The sequence below is a fragment of the Sturnira hondurensis genome, unplaced genomic scaffold (assembly GCF_014824575.4).
Source record: "Sturnira hondurensis isolate 20B ecotype Veracruz unplaced genomic scaffold, ASM1482457v3 Scaffold0008992, whole genome shotgun sequence".
Taxonomy (NCBI): Eukaryota; Metazoa; Chordata; class Mammalia; order Chiroptera; family Phyllostomidae; genus Sturnira; species Sturnira hondurensis.
In genome coordinates this window covers 1770880-1791758 of record NW_028081623.1, presented here as the reverse complement: position 1 = coordinate 1791758, position 20879 = coordinate 1770880, and the positions used below count along the sequence as shown (strand labels likewise).

At 38.2% G+C, this 20879-nt stretch overlaps 1 protein-coding gene across 10 annotated transcripts in view; it reads right to left on the bottom strand.

Moving 5' to 3' along the window:
• Window positions 1-20879, bottom strand: part of CADPS2 (calcium dependent secretion activator 2) — a 618469-nt gene that overhangs the window by 127116 nt on the left and 470474 nt on the right. For all 10 annotated transcript variants that reach the window (XM_037056497.1, XM_037056495.1, XM_037056499.1 and 7 more), the window contains 2 exons: window positions 13494-13557; window positions 9902-10025 (listed from right to left, as the gene is read on the bottom strand). In XM_037056497.1, the coding sequence (XP_036912392.1) occupies window positions 9902-10025; window positions 13494-13557 (188 nt within the window). The remainder of the gene's footprint in view (window positions 1-9901; window positions 10026-13493; window positions 13558-20879) is intronic.

Sequence of the window (20879 nt, the reverse complement as noted above, 5' to 3'; positions counted from 1 at the left end):
GGTGATTTAAAGTATATGGGGGGATCGCTTAAGTTATATGCAAATACAATGCCATTTTATAAAAGGAACTTGGATATCATGGACTTTTGTATCCACAGGGGGTCCTGGAACCAATTCCCCTTGGATACCAAGGGATAACTGTACATTACTCTTTGGATGGCAGCTGGAAAGAGATGTACAGTTCGGGTTAAGGCATTTTTAAGAAGACAATGTGGTTATAGATGGAAGGACAGAAGATACCCTCCTCTATGTATGTAGAAAGAAGATAAAGACAAAAGCCACAGGAAAAAGAAGGGATATATGGTGGAGTAACACCCATCATAAAGACGGAGGTGGGTAGAATCGGGGTCACTGTCACAGGTGGAAGAGTCGGCCTTGAAGAGGAAGACACCTCATATCCCTTGATGCTGGAGAAAAGGAGATCCAGGTAACCGTGGAGCCAGTAAGTTTTAGGTGCAGAGCTAGAAAGCTGAGTACTCTGAGTACTATGTGCATTATGCTTACAAGGTTGAAAGGAAGTGCCTGCCCTCATTGTTTAAACTTAACATCCAGTTCCTATGATAGCCTGATTTGAAAAGAGAACATTATTCAAGGCTGAATCAAGTTTTCATTTTATATATAAGATTGGCTGTGACCATCCCCGATTGAGATTGCCCTTATCTATTATAACTCACCCTACAAAAATAAATTAAATTAAAATAAGGAGAGAAAAAGTGGACAGCTCATTGACAAAGACTGTGGGTTAAAGAAAGGTGCCTCTTGTTTAGGTCACTGAACATCTCCGCAGAGGCTGACAAATCATCTGAGCTAGTAATGTTAGTTCCAACATTAGGATGGAAAGTTGAAAGTAGAGAGCAGCATGACAGTACTCCCAGAAGTTGTTTCACATGGACCAATGGCTTTCCCAGAATTCAACTCAGATTTAAAAGGGGAAGGGAGCCCTGGCTGGTGTAGCTCAGGGGATTGAGTGCGGGCCTGTGAACCAAAGATCACGGTTCGGTTCCCAGTCAGGGCACATGCCTGGGTTGCAGGCCAGTTCCCAGCAAGGGATACACAAGAGGCAACCATACATTGATATTTCTCTCCCTCTCTACTTTCCTTCCCTTCTAAAGATAACTAAATAAAATCTTTTAAAAAATAAAAGGGGAAAGGATAAAGAAATGCAGACCCAGAGCCCATTCTAGAGGGAGAAAGCACAGTGTCCTTAAGTGTTGTCATGGTTTGTCTGGAGTTGACAGAAGGCCAGTCCTTTCCTTTGGTCACAGAGGTCCCGAGGGTGCTGCAAGCATTGCCACCACATTGCCACAGGTGTCTGAGGCACTCCCTGCGTTCTCACTTGATTTTTCACTTAGTTGGCTAGTTAGCTGAGTGTGTAAAGAGCAACTAAGACACTGCACTATACACTTTTCCTGTTTTAAGCTAACTGAAGGTACACACAGAGCTTTAAAGCACTGTCAGGCACAAGCAAATACTGTCTTCCTTTGCCTCTACTAGTCAATAATCCTTGCAACTCCTGTTTGTTATGTCCCCCAAACATCTTTTGATATATAGGAATTAATATGTCAACATTGTTGTAAGCAAACTAATTGGTGTGAATGCAAATTACATATTGTTGGGTTGTTGCCTTGAATGGCCAGTGAGATGGTGGGAGAAAAGCTGAGCAAATAAACAGACTAGAAATCCTCATTCATTCCAGATCAGAGGAGGAAAATGCTACAGTGATTTGTAATCCTTACATAGTACTTAAAAGGGAATATGGCCTTAATACTTTGTGGTGTGTACATTACACAGATTAAGTTAATGGTGTGGCAAGGGAGTGGTGGTAAAAACATCTAATTCAAAATGTTGAGGAGAACATGTTGATAAGAATAGTTTAAAATTAATATTTCAGTTGTATCATATTAGATGATGGGGATCAAAGTAATTTATTGCTATCAGAAAAAATATCCTCTTAGGTCATTTAAATAGTTCATTGGCCATCTGAAAAATACTCATAGCTTTTCTTTATATAAAGTAGAAAAATAAATTTTAACTTTGTCTCTATCTGGATGATCACAGACACTCAATCAGTGTAGCTCAAGCAATGAGTTTTTACTATACATAAACATAGTACATTATAAACTAAAAACTTTTTACAGATTTATATGATTTTCTCAAATATTCTAATGAAAAAGACAAAGTCATTCTTTGTTTTAGAGCAAGATATTGAATCAATCAACCTGTCCCTAAATCATTAGGTGACTCAAAAGCAGAAATGGACTCCCTTCTACACACACACATTTTTAAGCAGAACAGATTTAATTTATTTATTATTCTTCACTACATTGACAATGGAGCGTTAAATTAAAATGCCACCCAGATGGCAAACACATCCTAATGACGCAAGGACCGCCACAGTACAACTTCTCCTCTCAGAGGAAGTCAGCAGCCAGCCGGCCCTCTGGGAAAGCATCTCCATCCCACTCAACGAGACTGAAATCGAGAGCACTGGGGGTTACACTGGGCACCTGGCAACCAGAGGGCCCAGACAGAGCCTCACTGCACAAAGACCTTGCCTGTTCATCCCACGCTACCTTTTGTTTAGCGCATTTCCATGTACCTGGATTCACAATAAACCTACCAAGTACTAAATCTATGCAAAAGATCTCAGGACAAGGCAAGCTCTAAGTTGTGGTTCTTGCTTCTTTTATCGTACATCACTATATGATATGTCATTTTCAGGAGAAAGATGGGACTGTTATTAGATGTGTTATGGTTATTGTTGTCTGTAAGACATTCCTCAAATTGAAGAAAAAATTGTTTCTTCTTATGGCATCAACCAGCATGTGATTAAAAAATCAATTAGAAAAATGAAGTTTCAGTATTATTTTGAATCTTAGATCGTAAATAAAAAGGATCTTACTACCATATAAATAGTATAGTTAATGATTAAATTACACCAAAGAAGAAAACTAGTTGATTTTATGACAGTGTAAATCTCAAGCATTTCTTAAAATTAAAAAGAGAACTTTCTAGAAATTTTATGTTCTAAAAATACACTATCGGTTCTCATAAAACACATGCAAATAGTTCCCCCCAAAAGAAAGAAGGCACTTAGACAAAGTTAATTTGTTCTATTTCATCTATTTCAAAGTTGTAAAATCCCCTTTTCTGCAAATTTATGCTGCCAATGGAGAATTTGAAGAATTCCCAAGAATAAAAAAGAATAATGACTCAAAACTGAGCATCATGTTGAATTATAGGAACTGAAACAGATTAAATTACTAGATATTGTTAATGCAATTGTGATCTATAACCTCTGCCCCTTCCCCTTCCCCAACAACGACATGAAATCTTAGTTTAATTTTTCCCATCTTTTCCATCTTATTATTCTTAAGTGTTTAGTCTTTCCTCTTTCATTGTTAATTATTCAGAGACTGGTTTGAACGACCTTTTGAAAGCCAGCTTGCCAGTTTACAGATGTTCTCTCTGCTATAAATAGCATGATCGCTTTTTGTGCTATATACTCACTCATTTATTCAATAAATATTTATCCAGTACTAAAGATGTGCCAGGCACTTTTCTTGGCACTGGAGATATAGCACTTATTAAAATCCAAAAGCCATGCTCTTGTGGGGCTAACATTCTAGGCCAAGAGTTACATGAATGAACTATAGCATATGTTAAATCGTAAGTGATATAGAGGAAAATAAAGTAGGGAAGAGGGAGAAACACTCTGAGCTGGGGTGTCTCAATTAAAAGGTTGCACATTTTCATCTTTCAACACCTGACACTGAAGATATGCAGGGAAAATGTAACGATTTTGATTCTAGAGACCAACTCAGCCTTACACTAGGAGCCCGTGCTGTCCAATGCAGCAGCCACTAGCCACACACGGCAGATGGGCTGTGAGAGTAAAATACACACCGGATTTCAAAGACAGTCTATGAAAATGAGTAATGTTAAGTATTTCAATAATTTTATATATTGAATACATTTTACAAGATAGTATTTGGGATATATTGGGTTAAATAAACTACCTTGTTAAAATTAATTTCATTTGTTTCTTTTTACCTCTATAATGTGACAACCAGAACATTTTAAATTACACTTATGGCTTCTGTCAATTTCTGCAGAGAGCACCATTCCAGAATCCTCTCAGCTGCGTTTTGACTGAGTGCAAATTTAACTCTACGAGCTTATCAAGAAGGGGACAGAGGAAGAAAAGGAAAATAAAAAGATAGCTCTATTACTATGTAACAGACAGTGTTTCTAATCTCCCAATAATCAGTTATGTGGCCAGCTGGTCTAGTAACCTCTCTACTTCAGATTCCTAAAAAAGTAGTAAAAACAGTATTTATTATAAAGAGTTGTAAGGAATGAATGACTACATACAATGTGCACATAAGGGTTAATTGTTAAATATTATTTTGGGGAAAAATGACTTCTGTGATGTGGTTGGGTGTTTTTTAAAAAATGCCCCCGCTTCCAATCAGACAGCCTGGGGGGCAGGGCTGCCAGTAGACAGAGCACAAAGATGGCTCCGGTGTCTGGGGGGTGCAGGTGCGAATCTCAGGTGTGTTGCATTTTAACAGCAAAAAGACAACCTTGTGTAAGTTGCTAACTTTTTCTGAAGTCTTAGTTAATTTTGTAAAATATCTATTCTGAAGAGTTTTTAAGGAACTACTGCAGCGATGCAAATAAAAATACTTTGGGGCAACAGACAATCAATAAATCACAAAATTATGACAAATTTTGGGTACAATTTTACTCTTTTCTACAAACTAACAATGAAGAATGATTATAATGCTCAAGAGAGTGCCATCTGAAAGTCTTAACAAGCATTTTCACTCTTACACATGTAAATTGATATTCTCAATTTTAAGAACACCCCCCAAACATTGCTAAGTAACCTTGTTAACTTGCAACCAAATGCAACGACAGGAATATAACCACATATCTTAAAAACCTCTCTTCTGTTACTTGAGAACATTCTTCAATTGAGATTAGCTTTTCCCTCCATCCACTTAAGTTACGGAGACTACACTGATTTTTTTCTTCTCTAGGCAAGCATTTAATTCTTAAAAGATGTTTTTTCTAGAGTCAGGCTGTGCAGTTGGGCAGTGGAGTGGATGTTAAGTATGTGTGAGGTGAGGTTCCTGGCCAGCAAGCTTCCTTTCCTGGCCTCTTAATGGGAACAGGGCAACAGCCTCTGCCCCGTCCTTCATGAAGGTGGCTGCAACCCCTCTGTATCCCACCGGGGGAGGAGCGGGGTCTCTGCGGATGGGGATCAGGACACCTGATGCTGCTCCCAGCTGGCCTGCTAATTTACTCTCCGGCAGTGGTAAAGCCTCAAACAACCCCGGGCTTCTGTGCAAACTATAAAATAGAAATGCTGTGAGGGATAAAATACCATAAGAGGTTTTGGGAAAGTTTGTTAAAGAGCACGGGACTGTTGCACTCACAATGGGCTGTCATAAAAGGAACGGGCGGCTCAGATGCTTTCTAGTTTATTTTTCTAAAGTGGACTCTAGCGATCACTGTAGGTGTGTTTTTTCCCCTTTGCCTGGCTCTGAGTCTTTCGTTCCTGACTATTTCTGGGGTCAAATACTAGAAAAGAATAGAAACACATAGGAAAAAGAGAAAGAAACAAAGCTCTTAATAGAAGCCTTCAGTTAAAAACAACCCAAGCAAATTTCTCTATGATGATGCAAGCAAAATTTGACTAAGACAAGCAAACTAGGACCAGAAAGGTTCATCACTCCTCTCTCTCTCTCCATTGTTTTCAGATGAAATTAACTAACCTCTTGTTTCTCCCCAAAGTACTAAGTACCTGTGTGTGTCATGGCATAGTCCTAGGTGCTGGTATAATGGAGTACTGAGTGGGGGTCCCAAGAAATAGGAAAAATCCCCAAACCTTTAATTGGGGGGGGGGAGTGGATGATACAGTGTTTGAGATACTTTGCATAACAATGGCAAGTTAATTGCTGAGCCTTTCTTGAATGAGAGGCTGCCACCCAGGGCAGAAGGCATAGGTGACTTTTAAGAGCATATAGTGACTTGTGACACAGCCGGGGGAGGTGGGACGATGTCTGTGCGTCACGGGGAACTCTTGCCCTGACTAAAGATGGCAGCTGAAAGAAGGTAAAAGATACAGGTGGAACTGGCAAAAGTGGCGCATCATAGGAGGGGCTGGCTATGAGGTCACAAAGGAAGTTCCAAGCATTTAAAATGAAGGCAGGCTGAAAGAGAGGGAGAGCCCATCACAACAATTAACCACATAACCTGAAAGGATGTAGGACACGTCCAATCCGTTATGTGGTCTGCTGTGTAGGAAAGGGTCTGCCTCCAGGTCTGGTGTAGGAGAGGAGACCTTCTGGGAAGCCTGCCTGAAGAAGATGGTGGCAGAACTAATGGAGCTGTGTGGGGACCTGCCTAACCAAGAACAGATCCGTGAGAGATACGTGGAGCTGAACTGTGACCTGGAACACTGAGTTACAGACTTCTGCTTCTCTGAAGGTCATATGGAGAAGGCACTTTCTTGGGAAGTGTGCCTCCTTGGACTTCATTGTGATCCAGGGTAACATGGCGCATATTTCCCTGAACCATTACATGGAGGCTGAGAACAACGTAATCAGACCCGGAAGGAGAGAGATCCTAAGAGAAGATGGTGACTCTGAAACCCACAAGAGCACCTTCCAGAGAAGGAGATCCATTTGTCAGGCTGGTTTAAGAACAGATAAGAATATAGGCAACTTCTGGGCATGGTTTTGGCTTACAGCCTTTTGGGGAACAAGGGAGTGTCATGTCTCATGGGAGAACAGGGTTATGAGCAGGAGTGCTTTCAGTGCCCCCACTCTCCACCTCCTGGAGGCTGGAATCCTGCAAATAAAAACCTGTTTCCTTCAAAACTAATTGTTGGGTCATGTGTCAAGGTGCCATGTGGCTGAGGCCCAGTTTTCTGTTACACTGGCAATACAATAGTAACCTTGGACTACAAGTTCAGTAAAGACCTTGCCTTCAAGAGGCTGAAGAGGAGACAGGCAGGATAAACAGGCACGGTGGAGGCGTGTGTAACCAAGATCATTGCAACTGTGATAAGTGACACTAGAAAAAAAGCAACAAAACCTCTCAAAATTTAGAGACTCAGAGAAGTTTTCCCAGCAATTTTTTGATTTTGGATTTCACAACCTCTGCTCATTCCTGTGATTAACCACTTTCAAAGTTAAGAGTTGCTTATTTTTTATTTAATAGCATTTATGCTTTTCACTCTCATGTTATTTTTCAGGAGTGATAAAGGAAAGATGGTTCTCTTTTTCCACTTGTAAGAGCCCTTCAAACACTAGCGGCAGCTTCCAAATAAAATTAGTGTCCATGCTTAAAGCATAATGCATAACGTTAATACAGCCTCAGGTGTTTCACTTTAAATTCATTTTAAAAACCAGTGCTGAGCTTTTACAGAGGTAAATGTCTGATATTTTTCCTACAAAGCATTAGCAGTAGTTCTCATAAAATCAAAGTATTTTCACTACCTTAGTTTAAGTGATCTGGTAGGAGCCCTGAAAAGAAGAGTCATTCATAATATCCAAACACACAGCACCACATCAGAAATAATGGCACATGCATGCACAAACATCAGTTACCTGATTCCTTTTCTGCTGGGCCTAAAACATAAGAAAAGACATTTAGGAGAAAAAGAAAATTTAGGAGAAAAGCAAACTCTACCCATGTTGCTCATGAAATACCAAAGGCCAATCAAGTCAAGAACTTAAATTTGACTTAGTTCTTGGTCTGATCCTAAGCGTAAAATGAAGACTCTTTATTTTTTAAGATACCAAAAAGAGGTAATATTGTAAAAAACATGGCAGTTTCTCCCATCTACTAAGCATGCATTTTGTTGTTTTTTAAAATGAGACTTTTCAGTAGTCCCATCTGATTAGATTTCTGTGGTTCCATTGTCTAGAATATTCTTATACTGGACAAGAGATAAGAGAGTACGACTCCAGAAAGGGAGAGGGTGGGACCTCTGTGGGGCCACTGTGGCCCTACTGACTCAGCTCACTGACCACCTGATCCTATTAGAGGCGTTCCTATTAGGGCTGTCTTAATGCATGAGCTAGAAGAATAACTACACCCTTCTGATCACCAGTGTTGCCATGTCTGCCTACCTGACTAATGAAAAAGCCCATGTTTGTGTACAAATAAGATTCCCCATTTGTCCCTATTACAAGGTACTCTATGACTAAGAATTAAACACAGGGATAAACTATATATATATAAAAATATCGTATTTTTCAGACTGTAAGATGCACTTTCCCCCGCCAAATTTGGAATAATGGTTAATGCTGCTGCTGAGTTCCGTTTTCATTTACATTGGTGAAATATTATGTTATTTATGCTATTAAATATTTTATTGCATTTTTTCACCACATTTTTTCCCTATTTTCCTCCTCTAAAACCTAGGTGCGTCTTTGGTCCGAAAAATGCAGTGTGTATATATACATACACTGCATATGTTTTCAGTATTCTTGGATAAGGAAGAAGTCAAAACAATTAACTAAAATAGACAGTTAAGAACAAAAACATTCTCATTGTTTTTGGATAGGGTTCATAATATTTAGATAAGGCAATATTGTGTTTATTCAGGTTATACACAAACATTTTTTCTTGGCCAGATTTGAAAGATTTTAACATGTCTATTTTTATATTAATTCTTTTGATCCGTGAATACAACAGCCACTATTCTCAAAAAATGAAAACTGTTTGAATGAGTATTCAAAATGTGAAAACCAATCTGTTTATCTTCCACTTTTCCAAAATGATCTAATATTCTTTGCTTGTGCTTTAACACAACATGATATCATAATTAATGATGTTAAACTGGTAACTAAGGAGGTTTCATGTTGCTACTCTTGTGATATAATATTGGTTGCTATAGTGATGGGATGGCTTTTTTGTTAATCACTCAGGAGGATGGTTATCACACGCTTGTTACAAAGATTGATCAGATTTGGAGAAAGAAAATGATAAAACACAGCCCATTATAATCATCTTTTTCATTGCCCCTATTTTCATGAAACTACAATAATAGCAACTAATTTAAAAATTTATGTACAGTTTAATATTAAAAATTACTAAATTTTTAATGGATGATTTATTTTTTACTTTAGACATAAATATTTAACATTGCAAACTTTTTTCCTCCCTAAGTTAATGCTAAATGTATTGCATATGGCAGTTTTATAATTAGAGCAGAAAATTTAAGGTCCTTTTTATTGCTTTTAATTATATCAATCAAAAGATTTTTGAGTAAAAAGTGTGTGACTTTGCCAAAATTTTAAATCCACTTACTTCTAAACATCTTAAATCTCAGTATCCTTAATGAGTAAAACCCAGGGAAAAAAATGTACAGTTTTCTAAAGAGATCTAATCTTCCAAATGCATTGATATATTATAAGCAAAAGTTGCAAGGAATTCTATCAGTTTATTTTAGCTCTTGTGATAGTCAACAAGTTTCTTCCTTCTCTGAGTGACAATGCAGAATGGAAAATACAATTATGTAATACTACACTGTTACTGATGAGGAAAGAACACACTGTCCATAGTTTGAACACTAGACATACAGTAATGTCAAAAATACAACCCACGAAAGCACCTTTTGGCTTCTTGCAATCTCAAAATAAGAACAAAGGACAACTTAAGCACGAATCCCGGGTCTTTCATTCAAGCAGAGTCCCAGGAGGCATATTAAAGCAATGAATAGGAAAAAGCTCTTCAGTTCACCAGCTGAGATTTTAATGAGACATTTCCCTTTGCCATGGTACAGGTTTGTTCAGGAAAGGAAAGGGCTTCTCACAGAAAATTCAGTTAATAGGCATTGTTGGCTCTCACTGCCATGTCGGCAATCGCTCACTGCACTGACCTTCTATTTTGGCATATTCTGTGAGTCTAGTGTAATTGATCAAGGCAGCTTTCTCCAGACATTTTCTGACCACTTTTTTCACCTCTTCTGCTGGTACAGGAGTGGCGATGTCTTTCATTAAAACCTAAAGGGGGGGGGGGCGGGAGAGATAATTGCATAAAATACTAAAACAAATTACACAAATTGTTCTAGACCTCACTATTAGTAGGAGGGGTGTGAGGTAACATTGGGGGAGGTAATGATTCAGCACCTCCCAACTGGGAAGTAATCCTCCAGTCTTGGCTTCTCCTGTCTCAGCCTCATTTGTGCACATCAAAACCTCCCACAGGCCAAGCCACCATTCAGTGTGACTGTCACTCTTCCTCCAGGGACCCCTGACACCACTAAAGCAGCTGTTTTAGATCAGGATTACTATCCTTGGGACAAGTAATAAACAAAGTTTGTCTTTTGCATCTCTAACTTAAAAGCTTTAAATATTTTGAGCAACACAGATGAAAACAATAACAAAACTCCATTAAGAATAAGCATCTTTTTACTGTGCTCTGTAAAAATCAAGACCACTTTCACTAATTAAACTTTAGTTACTATGATATACTGAGGAAAAAAACACCTTTCTTAGTGAAATGTAGTATCAAATGTTAAAATACATAAAATCTTTCTAAATTTAGGAAAAAAATTTTTATGTTGGGTTCCTAACTTGCGTTTTTGGATTTTTCCTTTAAAAATATAACTACTGGCAAGGGGAAAATATAATTATAGCCAAAATTCCAAGTGCAGTGTACTTAAGTATTCATTTAATGACTCCAATAATTTTCCTTTACAACTTTCCTGTTGATAAATGGCTCACAATAAATTTCAATTACTTTATTTTTCCATGTAGCTAATGGTTTTTTTTCTTGCTTTGCTTACACTCATATTATAAAGTATATAGTAAACTATTATTGTAGAGGAGACAATAACGTAAGTGTTTTTGCTATCCTATCTGTCTTTTATCTTAAAGGAAATAATAAAAAAAGCATGAAAATACCCATTTTCTGCTTTATTATTTCAGTATCTTTGAATCAGCATTGGCGCTAAGGATCTTGTAAACTCAAATTTGTTCAATCATTCTAGCATTGATAATCCTTGACAACATAGTTTTATATTGTTAGGCAAGGATTCCTTTTGAAAACAGTAAATTGTCATTTAAAAGCTTCTTCTTAATCAACTCCTTTTAGTCTTCATACTCTCATATTAAAAATCTTTAATGCAGACATACATTTACACTTTATTTTGAACTGAACATCACTCTTTATAGCCAGAAAAATCCATAGAGTAAAAAACATACACATAGTACTATTTTTAATGTTATTATTACTAAAATTTGAAATCAAGATTAATTTTGTACCATACACAGAATCACAAATGTACTACCAGGCCTCACCATGGCAGCGCACTTTTAAGTACAAATAGCTGATAAAATTAGAATGTGTCTATCTGTTACAGAGGTGAGTCCAGGCTTGAAATCAGGTAATATTTCTTATTATCTAAGAGTTGGACACTTAATTTAGAGAGGGGAGAACTGAAATCTCTTTCCTGGCAAGTGCAGAAAAAGTGTTGACGAGTGCAAAAAGGGAGGCACAACCTCTGTTTCACGCTTCCTCCCCTTGTTCTCCAAGGTATCATAAGTATCAATAATTCATCTGCAGCCCTAGCTGGTGTGGCCGAGTGGATTAAGTGCTGGCCTGAGAACCGAAACTTTGCTGGTTCGATTCCCATGTGCCCATGTCTGGGTGGCAGGCCAGGTCTCCAGCTGGGGTCTCCAGCTGGGGTCAGCCCACTGATGGATCTCTGGCATGTTGATGTTTCTCTCCCTACCTCCCTCCCTTCCCTTCTCTCGAAAAGTAAAATAAAAAATAAAAATAAATAAGAGTTCACCTGCAGATTTTATTTTATTTTTCTAAGATATTAGTAAATGCAAAGCCATGAAAATGAATATACAGCTTTTATCATTTCTCTCTCAATTCAGTAAGAGATCTGATTCATGACTATAACTGGAATAAAGGTCACTGTTCATCCCGCCTCATCAGTGCAGGGCATGAGGGCATCTCTCCTTCCACCAACTCTGCCCTGTGGGAGGTGGGGAGGGGTGGAGGGAGCTCTACCATGGAAACCAGTTCACAGAGGGGCTGCAGGAGGTACCCAGCATGGGATGCAGTTCCCAAAAGTAAAGCTATCTTTCAGGATTTTATCATATCTATGATACCTTAATGAACAGGATAAAATCTATACTTTGAAAAGCTTGGCTTGTGTGTAGTTTTTAATATTATAAAAATTCTAATAAAACATATAATTCCCACAATAATATTTCTATTACACAATGCACAATAATCAAGGATAACACAGGAATATGTAGATGAAACCAATCTATAAGTGAAAGACCTCATTTTAGTCATTAGTTCTAGCCTTCATCTCAAGTCCTTAAGTCCCTGAAAATGTCCTTCCTTTTTGCTTTTCATAGAGGGGCTAATAACAATGCAATACCTAGAATTCACTGGGCAGGAAAATGGACAGGAACAAGTGCTTGAGGGTGATAAATCAGAACCCAAATAATCAAAATATGGGCTATGGATGACCCCTAGATGTTGTCCTTTAACACTGATAGTGACTAGGAGGTGTCCACACTACCTGTTAGCTTCTAATAGGCATATGAATAGTTTTATAGACAGATGAAAATGATACTTCTCTTCCAAACCCAGTCTACCACAAAAATCGGAGTGGAGAATATACTTTCATTAATGAACAATGTTTTCCTTTTAAATACTTTATTGTTTCTGCTATTATAGTTCCCATTTCCCCCCTTTGCTCCCCTCCACCCAGCCTGCCCTCCACTCCCAGGCATCCCCATGTCCATGTCCATGGGTCACGCATGTGTGTTTTGTCTACTCCCTTCACTTTTCAACCAGTCCCCACTTCCTCCCTCCCCCTTACAGCTGTTACCATGTTTCTATGCCTCTGATTGTATTTGCCCCATTAATGAAACAATTTTTAGCATGGATATAAAACCTCATTTGCTATTTATTTTTTGAGGGGAAACGAATTTCTACAGTTCATGAATTCATTTAGAGCAACACACAAGTTGAACTGAAATAAATTTTGAAATGAATTTAGATTAAAAGGAATAATATGTTTGTGAATATTATATAAGAAACTATTACAAATATGAGGAATATGACAGGTAGAAGTACAAACAAGTCAGGGGAGATAATGAAAGGCAACTCTGAAGTCTGAAAGATAGTTTTACTTAACTGAATAAAAAAAAAGACTATTTCATGAGAGGAGAACAAGGTAGAAAAGAACAGATTAACTACCAAAAAGATGCCATCAACTCAGCATATGATAGCAGCACAGGCTTCAGAAAGGTTTTGGGAAGGAAGAAGCAGTGTGTAGGAACATTTTGAATGTAGCAAGAAAGTGTGAGAAATTGATGAAATGCAGTGTACTGAGAGTTCAACACACTCATGAGGAATGAGACTGTCCGCCTAGATCAATAGCTGAAACACACAGTGACTGACAATGTGAACAGTGTTTACAAAGTAATGTTTGAACATACCCTTTCGAGTAAGGAAAGTGTAGCTTTTAGAGCACCTTCAGGCCGTCCAAAGGGAAAACAGTATCTTCAAAAACAAAAGGAGGAACAAAAAGTCAAACATTTCATATCCAAACTGCTAAATAATTCCCTTTGCTATTACCTGGCATGATTTCAGAATAATGAAAAGTGGTTAAAATAGCATCAGCCCATCTGGGAAATTTTTAATGTTGACGTTTACCCAGTCCCATGATTTAAATGTCTTAGACAATAAGGGTACAAACTGTGGAGGAAAAGGTCCTAAAGTTTTGATGATACAGATATAGAAAGAATACAGTAATCAAGAGAGAACCATTAGGCTTCTATGAGTGAAGAGATACTTAAAATGCATTCTCTACTAATTTCGCACCCCCCTTTCCTGACATTTGCCTGTCTACATTGGTGCCTAACTCTCCAACCTCCTCAGACAGCACACCCAAACCTGCAGCCGTTTTGCCAGCAGAGTCATTTACCAGGAGGATTTCTCGCCCATGGATTCCTAATACACCAACTGAAGGGCAGGTCAGTGGCTGGGAGCTGGAGTGGGTTCCTCAGAAGTTAATGTCACATGGTGGTGACAAATGTGCTGCTCTTTCCAATGGGGTCCCTCTTCAGGTCACTTTCCACTTAAGGAGTACAGAATGTCAGGTACTACTTGATCCTGCTGCAAACTCCTGGCTTTGCTGAACGTCCCTGACCATTGCCACTGTTCCAAGACAAAGTGCTAGAGGAAGCTGGGCTATCCTCAGGCTGCTACCTTGCTCAGACTTAGAAATCTGCAAACCAATAACTTGAAAATAAGTTTACATCTTCGCATGTCTTTTGCCATTCTTCAGGAACTTTAGTAGACATATTCTCTAAGATGTAACTAACAATGAATTTCCTTTCATGCTGTTATTTGTACAAGATGTCCTACAACAGTAACTTGTATTTTAAGTTTAATTTGATTTACAGGGTTCAAATTTTCATGAAAAAGAAAAAAGACTTATTTCTCACAAAGCAGTAATTGAATATAAAGACTGAGTTTTAGTTTCATGAAACTTCTAATTTTTCTCAGATAAATGTCATATAAATCTAGTCACTCAAATTTTTCTTCAAAATACTGTTCATTTCCTGCTAAGAGTTTCCTGCACATAATCTTGCCTCTTTGCAGCCTCTTAGCCTCTCCCATATACAAAAAAGCCACAGCGAATTCATTTTGATAGTTTTTGCTGTGCAGTGGTGCTTCTTAGACCATTAGCAAATTAGCAGAGTATCTTTAATCATTTTGTATACCATAAACCTTAATCCACATTTAAATAAAACATAAATTAGTTTCTTGTTGTCCCCTCCTCTTGCTTAAATCTTTTCAGTGCATTTGCATAATCCACTCATTGTCTTGCCTATTGTTTATTTCCATTAACCTGTGGGTGATGCATTTTATGAATGGAATGTTACTGATCCCCAGATTACATTCAGCATTTCAGGGCTCTGAGGTCCCACTGGGCATGTTCTGAATTAGCATTAGCTGCCCATGATGTGTAAATAATTCAACACATTTACAGAGTACAAGTAATCCTGAATCAATAAACTACAGAAAATAACTACACAGAAGCTTAATTAATCTTTACAAAACAAGTTTTAAAAGAAGGGACTCATTTTTGTTTTGCTTTTCAGATAGATATTTTTGATTTTTACCACTTTAGCAGCTCTATAATAGCAACATGAAATGGGAAATACTCAATTATCTAATAAATTCAACCAAGTTTAATCCCTAACTGGAATAAACTGACATCCTTCTTATTCCCACTTTAGTAAATTAATTACACAGATAAATGAGCCTGCACAGACCTGTCCTATGATGAAGACATTTCTCTGTTTAGCCACTTTTGGACACAGTATTTATTTTTATCAAAGTTATTTATCCACATAGCCTACAAGGAAACTTCGTCTAAAAGGCTTTTTATGAAAAACAAAAGTCCTTTAGGTCAGTTATATTTCACTTACTTGGTATTTCAGTTTTAGATTATTCTACAATCCCACTAAGAAGCACTTAACCTTTTTTTAACAGCTTTAAAGATGTAGGTGACATAAGCTACACATTTCAAGCATTGAATGTATAGCTTGTGACGCATGTCTGTGAAACCATGATTACAGTCAAGGTAATGTGCATATCCATGAACCCCAAACATTTCCTCCCCAATTTGGGGGACAATGCAACTCTGAGTTACTTTTCATCATCTGCATTAGTTTGTATTTTCTATAATGAAAAGGAATCATACAATATGTACTTTTGGGGGGGTCTCACTTCTCTAACATAGTGTATTTTGATTTTCATTCATGCTATTGTATGTATCAATAGTTCACTCCTTTTTATTCCAATACATTGTTTGTTCATTTGTTGATGGCCATGTAGCTTGTTTTCCTACACTGGCTATTATCAGTAGTCCTAGTATGACATTCATGTTAAGTCTTTGTGTGAACATGTTTTCATTTCTCTCAGGGTAGTACCTGGGTGGGGGGAATGGCTGGGTCATATGTTAGGTATTCAAATTTTTAAAAGCCTGTAAACTATTTTACAAAGTGGTTTTACCATTTAATCCCTTCAAAAATATTTTACTTATTTTTAGAGCAAGGGAAAGGGAGAGAGAAAGAGAGGGAGAGAAACATCATTGTGGGGCCACCTCCTACGTGACCCCACTGGGGACCTGGCCTGCAACCCAGGCATGTGCCCTGACTGGGACTAGAACCTGTGACTCTCTGGGTTTGCAGGCCAGCACTCAATTCACTGAGCCAACACCAACCAGGGCTGTTACCTATATTATAGGTATGTAGGAGCATCTTACTGTAGTTTTAATTTCTATTTTCCTAATGAGTAATGATATTGAGCATCCTTTTATATTCCTTTTTACCATCATACACTTTTGAAGAAATATCTAAATATAATCTTTTTTACTGAGTTGTTTCATTTTTATTAAATTTTAAGTTATTTATATATTCTGAGTGGAAGTCCTTTGTGGGGTATAGAACATGAAAATGTTTTCTCACATTCTGAGATTTCTCTCCTTAGTCCCTTAAAAATGTCTTTGGAAGAGCAAAAGTTTCTAATGTTGATAAAGTTCAAGGTGACATTTTGTAACATGGTGCAGAGTGGGATGAGGGTCCCTGAAAATATTCCCAACAGCCCATGGTTGAGAGATGGGGGAAGGGAAGGATATGGCAGTTATGATACTTTTCACAACGGAAGGCAAGTTAATAGTTATGCTGCCACCCCAGATGAAATGTGGACATTGTCTAGAGAGCACTCAGTGTCTTGGGATGTAGCCAGGGTGTTTATATTGTGCCTGTGCAAGAGGCAGGAAGGTGGAGGTTCCCTTGTACCGGGGCACTCTTGCCCTGACTAAAGATGGCAGCCAAAAGAAGGCAGAAACGTGGGGGAACTGGCAAAGATGGCACATTGTAGGAGGGGCCAGATTGAGGTCACATAGGAAGCTCCAGGTCAGCATTTGAAATCAGGGTGAGTAGCCATTGTGTAGCAGCCATGCAGTTTCAAAAGATGTGCAAGGGCCCCGATATAGGCCATAAGGTCAGTAATGAGTGGCAGCCAGAAGGAAGGCAGCCATGAGGAAGGCCATGAAGTACAGGGATTCAGCCACGCGGTCTGGTGTGTAAGGAAGTGCCAGGTGTTTTGGAGTAAGAACTGGGGTAAAAAAAGAGGAAACCTGCTGGGAAACCCGCATGGAGAACACAGTGGCAGAGCTGATGGAGCTGGGAATTGTGGGGGCCTGCCAAACTATGCATTTATTTTGGGAGACACCCAGAATGCTGAACTGTGACAGGAGAACGCTGACTTCTGCTTTTCTGAAGGACATATGGAGGCCACTCTCTTGGGATGTGTGCCTTTCCGGACCCCACGATGATCCAGTATAACATGGCACATGCTTTCCTGGAGTACTACATGGAGGCTGCCAGATCCTGAAGGAGAGAGCTACTGCGAGAGGATAGGGACTCTGAAACCCAGGAATGTACCTTCCAGGGAGAATGTAGAACTGTTTGCACAGCCAGCTTAAGAACAGATAAGGATATGGGGAACTTCTGGGCTTCTGGTGTGTAGCCTGGTGAGGAGCAAGGGATGTGCTGGGTCTCAGGGGACAACAGGGTTCTGAGCAGGAGTGCTCCCAGTGCTGCCCCTCCCCTTGGGGTTGGAATCCTGTAAGTAAAAATCTGTTTTCCTCCACATTAATTGTTAGGTCAGGCATCAAGGAACCATGTGCACAGGCCCCAGATTGCTCAGTTATAATTTTGCCATTTATGAATCATGATTTTTGGTGTTCTATTTAAGAATTTTTAATCAGTCCAAGGACACAGGGATTTTCTGTTTTCTAGGTCTATCCATTTTGTGTTAACTTTTGTATCAGTTGTAAGGTATAGATCCAGTTTAATAGTTTGCAATTGGCTATCCAATAGCTCCAGAGAATCCGGAAATCTTTATCTGTTGAAAAAGCATACTTTTCAAATTCCATATGTGTGTGAGTCTCTTCTGGACTCTCTATACCACACTATCCTGATTATTGTGGCTTTGTAAGTCTTGAAATCAGGTAGTGTCAACATTCCAATGCTACTCTTAGAAAGTTATTTTGGCTATGGTTAAGTTCTTTGTATTTCCATATGGATTTTAGAAATAGGTTGGTAGTGTCTACAAAACCCTTTTGAGATTTGACTGAGACAGCATTGCCTATATAGGTCAATTCAGGTTTTCTCTTATTTTTCTTGGCAAATGTACATTTCAGTGTACAGGTTTCATACAGATTGAACCCTAAGTATTTAATTATTTTTGTTGTTATTGTAAACAGCATTGTTTTTTAATTTCAATTTATTTGTTGCTATCGTACAGACACAGATTGATATTTATATAGTTAGGCTCCTACAAGTTTTCTAACATTAATTAGAAAAGCATTTTTTTGGTAATTTTCATAGAATTTTCTACTTGGGTGATCATATCACCTGTTTAATAAAGACAGTTTTATTTCTTTTCCCATCTGAATGTCTTCCTTCCTGTCTCATTGCATTGGCTAGACTGCCATCAGCACAGTCTGGAATAGAGTAGGACAGCAGGCATCCTTGCCTTGTTCTTGTCTTTGTTTGAAAACATTCAGTCTTTCACTAGTAAGTACAATGTTACAAGTTTTCCATAGATGCCTTTAGTAGGTTGAACATATGAAATGTAGTAATAATAATTCTTTTAACACCACTGTTTATTAATTTTTATCTTCTGTGTCATTTTCACTTTTTTTTTAAATTTTATTATTTATTTATCTTCAGAGGGGAAAGGAAGGAGAGAGGAAGGAAACATCAATGTATGGTTGCTTCTCGTGCATCCCCTGCAGGGAACTGGCCCCTGCTGGAAACTGGCCTGCAACCCAGGCATGTGCCCTGACTGGGAATCGAACCCCGAGCGTCTGGTTCGCAGGTCCGCACTCAATCCACTGAGCTACACCAGCCAGGGCTCATTTTCACTTTTTTGGCTGGTTTTATTCTCTTTGATCATAGTTTACTATTTCTTTGTATACTTCGAAATTTTTGACTGAATGCTAGACTATTATTCTACCTTTTTGATGGCTGAATATTTTTGTATTCCTTTAAATATTTCTGAACTTTGTTTGGGAGTCCTGTTAAATTACATGAACACTGAGTCATTGATTCACCCAAATCTAGCTTTTCATTTTCATTAGAAGAGACCATGACAGTATATATTCTAGGGTTAGTTTTTTTCCCACTACTCAGGCAAACTCTACCTGATGCCCATGAATTAGAAAGTTTGCACTCTGGGTAGGAGAAACTGGAAGTAGCCTAGTGTTAGTTTGGGGGATTTTCCCCCATGATCCTGTCAACATAGCTGTTTGCCTGATTTAGGATAGTTTCCTCACAGGCACAGGGAGAAGCCTTCAGGGTGATTTTCAGCAGATGCCTGAAGCATCTTTCTGCAATCTCTTCTTCAGAAACCTGACCTGCAAACTCTGGCTGCCTTGGTCTCCCTGGACTTCTGGCCTTGCCTCCTCAAGTCAGGATGTCCACTGGGATCCACCCTTCTCTCCAGGCCTTGGCTTGAAAACACTCTCCTTGAAGTTGGCAGGGGCAAATAGCTGCATTTTGCCATACGTTAATGTGCTTCCATGCATAATGAACACCCATGTTTTTGGCCTAAACTTTCAGGAAAAATCTTTTGTCTTAATTTAATTTTTTATGTATTTCTTTTTAGACACAAAACTGATGATCATATTCCAGTGTATTATTTTGCATATGGATATCATTATTGCTTTCTAGAGTTACACTTTTAATGCATGAGCATAAATGAAAGAATTAAAAACATTTATGCAGATATGGAATTAGTAGTAGCCATGTATAATGTACACCCTTATTTTTCCCTCAAAAATTTGGGCAAAAACGTACATGTTATGCATGGCAAAATATAGTAATGTTACTCATTGCTTATGTTTAATGCCTTAAAAAGCACTTTTTTCCACATATTTTGACTAAAAAACCTTTCTTTTTTGTTTCAGATAGAAGGGTGAATATGTAATTCCATGTTACTTCATCTGAGATATATAAGCTCTTTTTTCCCCCTAAAGGTCACTTTCCCCCACCCTAAACATAATTCCTGTCTTTCCCATCCTTTCAATATGGTTATACCATTTGGGGGGAGTTAGATCTAAATTCAGTGTCTACCTTACATTGGTTAAGTAAATGTTCTAGATAACTGAGACACAGTTTTTACTATGATTAGTTTTTATGTCCTGCTCACTATTTTGTTTATAATACTTGTTTCCATTTTTAATATCCTGTTTTTATTTACATAATCTAATACAATTCAGGGGGAAAGGGGAAGGGTTTGCAGGAACAAGTATAAAGGACACATGGACAATAACAAGGGGGGCAGGAAACAGGAGGGAAGTGGGGAGGGCTACAGGTGGTGGGGTGGGATGGGAGTAAAAGGCAGAAAACTGTACTTGAACAACAATTAAAATGTTTAAAAAAGGAAATGAAATAAAATAAAAATGTACATGTGGATGCAAAAAAAGATTTTTATCAATAGTTAATTTTCCAGGAATAAGGAAGTGTACTGGGAATTGTTCTCATAGAATGTAGATTTAAAAAAATAAATAATGATTAAAGAAATGTATATTATGCCCTGGCTAGGTGGCTCAGTTGGTTGGAGCATCGTTCAGACACCAAAAAGTTGCCAGTTTGATCCCAAGTCAGAGCACATGCCTAGATTGCAGGTCTGATCCAGATTGGGGTATGTACAGGAGGCAACCAATCGATGGTTCTCTCTCTTTCCATTTCTCTCTTTCTAAATCAAGAAACACAGCTTCAAGTGAGGGTAAAAAAAAG